The sequence below is a fragment of the Arvicola amphibius genome, chromosome 12 (genome assembly GCF_903992535.2).
Source record: "Arvicola amphibius chromosome 12, mArvAmp1.2, whole genome shotgun sequence".
Classification (NCBI taxonomy): domain Eukaryota; kingdom Metazoa; phylum Chordata; class Mammalia; order Rodentia; family Cricetidae; genus Arvicola; species Arvicola amphibius.
In genome coordinates, this window is record NC_052058.2 from 70,450,918 (window position 1) to 70,456,996 (window position 6,079).

At 44.8% G+C, this 6,079-nt stretch overlaps 1 protein-coding gene across 1 annotated transcript in view; it reads left to right on the forward strand.

Moving 5' to 3' along the window:
• Positions 1-1,701: 1,701 nt before the first annotated feature.
• The window catches only part of Hmcn1 (hemicentin 1), a 445,711-nt gene continuing 441,333 nt past the window's right edge, over positions 1,702-6,079 (forward strand). Inside the window, exon 1 of the mRNA XM_038349717.1 lies at positions 1,702-1,969. Within this exon, the coding sequence (XP_038205645.1) occupies positions 1,702-1,969 (268 nt within the window). The remainder of the gene's footprint in view (positions 1,970-6,079) is intronic.

Below are 6,079 nucleotides of genomic sequence, written 5' to 3' on the forward strand. Positions count from 1 at the left end.
CTAAATACTCCTTGGAAAGGAAACACATTCTTCCCCCTCCTCATATTCCCACCCAGCCCAAATGGCCCGTGTGCTTCCTTTAAGTGACATGACTTATAGGTATCATAAACTCAAGTTCCACAGCTGGTGGGTCTGAAAGGGAAGACAGTTACGGAGCATAAAAGGCTGGTGGGACTGGCTCTTCCTCAGGCTGCCCTGCTGTTGGAGGGTGGTCTCACACACACTCTGTCCCAGTACAAAGCTGCTCCTGTGCTCTGTGTGCTCGCATGCAGACTACGACCCCCTTTCCAGGAAAAAAAATGTATTTATTAAAGCTTATGACTGGCTTTCCTTGCTTACCTTCTTAAATCTGTTAATATGGCTATAATGTATATAATGATTACGACTTGGAAGAACACAGTAATGTTTTCCACGGTGAAGTTCCCTTAAGTATTGGCAAGAAAATGCCGTTGAAGGGAACACCGTTTTAGTGGGTCTTTGCTTGAGATCTGACTCATAGTTGTACAAGAGGATATGTGAACTGGGGGATATTATTCTGCACAACTATGCTTCGCAGTAGGTTTAGACAGCTCAGCAAAGTGAATCTTGATAATGAAATTACATCTCCCCCAGGTTTCTAATATGCATTCAGTATGTCTCGCTTTTTTTCCCCAGCCACTCCACTCTTTCTGTTGGACATCAACGTTTTATTGATGCCCAGCTTCTTTCTCTAGTCCCTCAGCTTAGCTAGTGAGATCTCGACGTCGCTCACTTTCCTCCCACCTCCTTGAATTTCCCCTAGCCTCCACAGCACTCCCCTCCCTGCCTTCCTCTCAGCTGAACACACCCCAAGGGAGATCAAAGGAGCTTCCCGTGGAGGCAGCCCAGAGGAGAGAATTTTCCAGCACCCCCTTCTGGCTGGGCTGAATGGTGGGTTGAGGGACTGGAAGCTGGGTTGGGGCGTCTCAGCTTCTGGGGTTGGGATGGGGTGAGGAATTATGAGAGAAGTGTGTGAAACAGCGTTGCACACTTTAGGGAAAAAAAAGTACACCAGTTCCCTTTGTGCTAGCTAATGTGATGCCCCCGAATTTGGTACTGGGCCACACATTCTTGAAAACCATTGTTTAAACCTTGGGATTTTGGAAGTTGGGGCTAGCTCTGAAGAGAACACAGGAGCTGACTCAACAGCGAGCGCTTCCCCGGTACCGGAGTGACTTGGAACTCACGGCGGGGGGGAAAGTCGTCCTCCGGGGTGGGGGCTCCCGCAGAGGAGGGACTGCCGCTGGCCAATCAGAAGGCGAGGTCGAGCCGGGTTTCGCCGCCGAGCGGCTAGCTGTGGAAAGTTGGGAAGCTCAGTCGCTGGCCTGGAGCGCGGCGCGGAGGCGGCACCGCAGGCTCGCAGCGTCCCCCGGGGCATGGACCCCGCGCTCTGCCCGCGCTAGGCTACTCGCAGCGCCCTGCACGCGGCTGCCTAGAGCCCGCGACCTACCCAGCCGGACAAAAGGCGCGGCATCCCTGCGCTGCCCAGCCCAGCCCGGGGAGGCAGCCGGGCTCCGAGCTGGTCCCCATCTCATTCTCCGCTCCAAACTTTGCGTTAGTTGAGAGACTGCAAAAGGCTGATGAGGCACCAGAGAGGAAGTCCTCTGCCTGCTGTTGAGGAGTAAGCACAGTGCTTAATAGCTTAGGGCAAAGAGCAAAGCAGCGAGCAAACAAGGGGGAAAAATGATTGTCTGGGAAGTGGTCCACACAGTACTCCTTGTGGCTCTTCTTCGTTCCTCCCTAGCTGGAGATGGGACCCCCGAGTCGGAGAGCAGGGATGAGGAGATTCCGGAGGGGGCATCCACGTTGGCTTTTGTGTTTGATGTGACTGGCTCCATGTATGATGATTTAGTTCAGGTTATTGAAGGGGCTTCCAAAATTTTGGAGACGTCTTTGAAAAGACCTAAGAGACCTCTTTACAACTTTGCTTTGGTGCCCTTCCACGATCCAGGTAAGGGAAACGCTCTGTATTTGTTGTAACTTATTATTACTTATGCTAGGAATTTGTGTTATTGTCAGAAAGTTTCAAAAGCGTTTTTAAGAAATATGCAGCTGAATACAATTGTAACAAAGAATTGCTTGCTGGCATCTGGTTTTGCTCGCATACCTCCTTAGCGTTCTGCTAGGCTTAACTATGGAGTAGAGGACTTGGTTAGGGAGCTTAGCCAGTGGTGCCCTGACCTGGAAATGTGGTCCCCTGAAGATCAGACTCGGGAATCTGCAGCAGCAACAGCAGCAAAAGCAGAGTTAACTGGTCTGCATTTTAAAGCTAAAGGCAGACTGGGACAGGGACGTGGAATTCCACAGCAGGTCACTAGATGTTAAGGGCAAGCACACACTAAGGATAACCTTACTCGAGAGCTAAACAAACCTGCCTGCCTGGGGACACAAGGGCAAGTCTGTAAATAGTAACTAGGCGTGGAACTAAAGGCATGGAAATGAAAGACAGAAGCCATTCATTTCTCAACTGGATCTATTCATCTTTGCACCGGGTCATCATTAGTGAGGTTCACAGATGTGTGTAAACAGTATGTCCGCGTCTCAGGCGGTACAAATGCATGCAATTTGCTATGTCTGTGCTCTTGAAAGGTAGCTGGGGAAAAATAACTTTATGTTGTGCCCTGAGGCTGTGGGTTTCTGCGGCTGCACTGTAACGTGATCCTATTTACTTTTTCCAGTTTCTTTCTAAAGCAGCACCTCTCTGTGAGGCTCCTAGGAGTCCCCATTGTCATTGTTGAGGGTAGCATTACAGGGGGAGCCCCGAGGCTTGCTGTCTTGTGTCCACCTGAGTTTCATTAGTGCAAGTAGCTGCTCAATGGAAGAAATAAAACAGTGGTTTCTTAAAAGCCCTCCCCCACGGCTCTCCCACATCCCCCTGGCTTTGAAATGCTCTCTGCACTAGACTCTGGCATAACCTCTTTCACAATGAGAGCATGATGTTGAAGATCACAGTTTTTTCTTCCTTGTGCAGTTGCCAAACGTATTAAAACTCTAATTACTACTAGTTATTAAATGTGGTATATTTCAGCTATTTAGAAAGATGTCATTGGGATAAACTGAGAGGGAACTAGAACTTTCTGGAATTGTCTTGTTCTTCAATGACCACATTAAACCGTCTCTCCTGTAGCACACACATGCATTTCAACTTTGATTCAACCTGCTTTACCATCTGAATCCAGAATACGAGGGTCCTTTGCTGTGTCTACTGTCTCAGTAAGACACCTCAAACGTCATGATGTTTCAATTTATAAGATACCACTAAGGATGCAGCCCAAGGTTTTTGTTATTTTGGAATAGCCTAAATATATGTCTTATATAGGGATGAGTCTGAAGTTGGCTCAAATATAAAGTAAAAACTAATTTTGCTTATTTGTACCACAGTTTGTTTGCCTCAACCCAAAAGACATTGTGACTTTATGTTGCTGAGAAACATATAAACTATGTTTCATTGCATAAATGGAAGCTGAACTATCCTAGTTTGGCGTGATGTGGAGACATTTTGTAACCAACTGTAGGATGTTCACTGCCTCCCAGCTGTTACCCAGTGAGAAGGTCTGCACACTGTTGTAGCTGGTTTTCCTATAGTTTAGCAATCGGAATTCAAAGTGGGGGAAAACTTGGAATGTTAATTGCAGATGACTAATAAAATTAGAGTTTTATTGAACTAAATTGTATGAGAAAATAATTAGTAGTCCAAACTTGTTTAATAAAATTGTGTTTATAACTTGGTGTCCATATTGATTATATTTCCATTATGATTAAAAGTGAAGCATTGTCAATAGTTTATATTATCCAAGAGTATCTAAACTTCAAATTCGCTTTAGAAGATTATTGCCATTGTGTAAATTTCCTGATTACCTCTTTGTGTGCGTACGTGCGCGTGTGCACATGTGCGTGTGCATGCATGTGTGCGTGTGCATGCACGTGTTCATTGAGAATTTTTGTTTCTCTTTCAGTTGATGATCAGGATGTAATGATAGAAAGGACATTGAATGGGGATTGATTATCTTACTGACATTAGGGAAATATCAGTTTCCTTTTTTTGAAGCTCAGTTTCAATATCAAAGTGAGAAAGCTGGATTTGAACATACCTAAGGACACTTCTAGTTGTGACATTTTGTGATTCTCTACTTTGCATGTGGCTATTATTTTTGTAGTATATAATGTATATTTATACAGTTGAATGAAGCAACTAATGTGGAGAAAAATAACATATAGTACCGAACCTAAGTGATGACACTAGCGACCTCAGTGCTTGCTCTGTCAATATCGACCACCCCATGCAACTAGATTAAATAATGGATGAATTTGGGGACATGGTCTGAGGCTTTTGAATAAAGCCTTTAGGTCTTTCAAGATGATTAATCTGTGGGTCCATGTAACAATTCAGGGAAAGGTGTGTGTGCCTCCAGGTGGCGATAGTTTGAAAATACATAGGAAACATAGAAGGTATTTGTGCAGGAAAGCTCATTAGAAGGTATTTGTGCAGAAAAGGGCAGGAAAGATCCAGTAACATCAGATGTGTTGGGGGAAGGGATGCAGCTTCCCTGGAATGCCTCAGTTCATGGAGGCAGAAGCCAGCCTTTTAATGATAATTAACTGCATTGAAGGAGTCTTTTAATCTCCAAAGTCATGTTTCTGGTATTAATTTTAATTAATTAATTTGCTTTTGAGACAGGTTGACCTGGAATTTACAATATAGGTGAGGCTGGTCTTGAACTTGTGGGTGATCCTTCTATATCTGGTTCTTGGTGGTGGGATTCCAGGTATGCACTGGGACACCTGCCTGCTGTGAGTTGGAAATAGCTTTGCTGAGAGGCACTTTCTTTACCTTTGCCATGTATAACTTAATGATTTCTATCATGTTCACAGATAGGTGACACTGTCAGTTGGTTTTAAAATATTTTCCTTATCCCCAAAGAGGTCGTTTACCGCTGGGCAGTGGTGACACATGTCTTTAATCCCAGCACTTGGGAGGCAGAGGCAGACGGATCTCTGAGTTCAAGGCCAGCCTGCTCTACAGGGAGAGTTTCAGGACAGACAAGCCTACACAGAGAAACCATGTCTTGACCCCCCCACCACCACCAAAAAAACATCCTATGCCATTTAGTTGGCAATTTCCTAGCCACTGATTAAAGTTTTCTTTTTCCACGTAACCCGCCTTCCCATCTCTCTGGTTCTCCTGTTCTGGATTTATACATTGTATATATTGTTTATAATCCGATATGATCTTCTGTGACTGGATTCCTTAGGTCAGCATAATGCTTTCAAAGTTTATTTGTATCAAAGCATGTGACAGCTCATCATTTCTTTCTACAACCAAATTATATTCTGTAGTATAATATACAACTTATACTGTATGCCCTGGTTCACAGTGGAGATTTAGATATTCCCTACTCTTTTGTGAATAACTTATGAATACCCACACACATTTCTGTGTAGCCGTGTTTTCATCTCTTCTGAGTGTTTCGTTTAGACATGGGACCTGTGGGTCATGAAAACTACATGTTTAATTGCTGAGGGGGTGGGCAAGCTACTGTCCAAAGCAGTTCTGACATTTCATGATCCCACTGGCTGATGAGCGAGATCCAATTTCTTCATAGCGTCATCAACATGTTATCAGTTGTTAGGATATGTATTGATTTTTGCTGTTTTTAATACTACCCAGATTTCACTCCTGTTTTCCTCTGAATGAACTGGGGAGAGCTGATGAGCTTTCCTGGCTGAAGGCCCGCTGGCCACCCGGTGTCTTATTTCCCCCTTCCTCTGTGAGACAGGAGGAGTGAGAGTGGGCAGTGTCTTTTACTGAGTTGGGCATCCCCTTCTTCTCTTGGACAATTACATCTCACCCTCTGGAATATCTGCTACTGGTCTGCGTTCCTCGACCACTTGCTCACTCTGTCTGAGGCATTACTTAATGCACTGAGGAGCCAAAAGAAAACAACACCGAAGAGAAGGCTCCTGCCGTCATAGAGCTTGTTGTGTTCTACTGTGGAAAGGGTAACACAGGTGATAAAGGATGTGATTAAAATACACAATGGCATTTGATGCCTATTGTTGC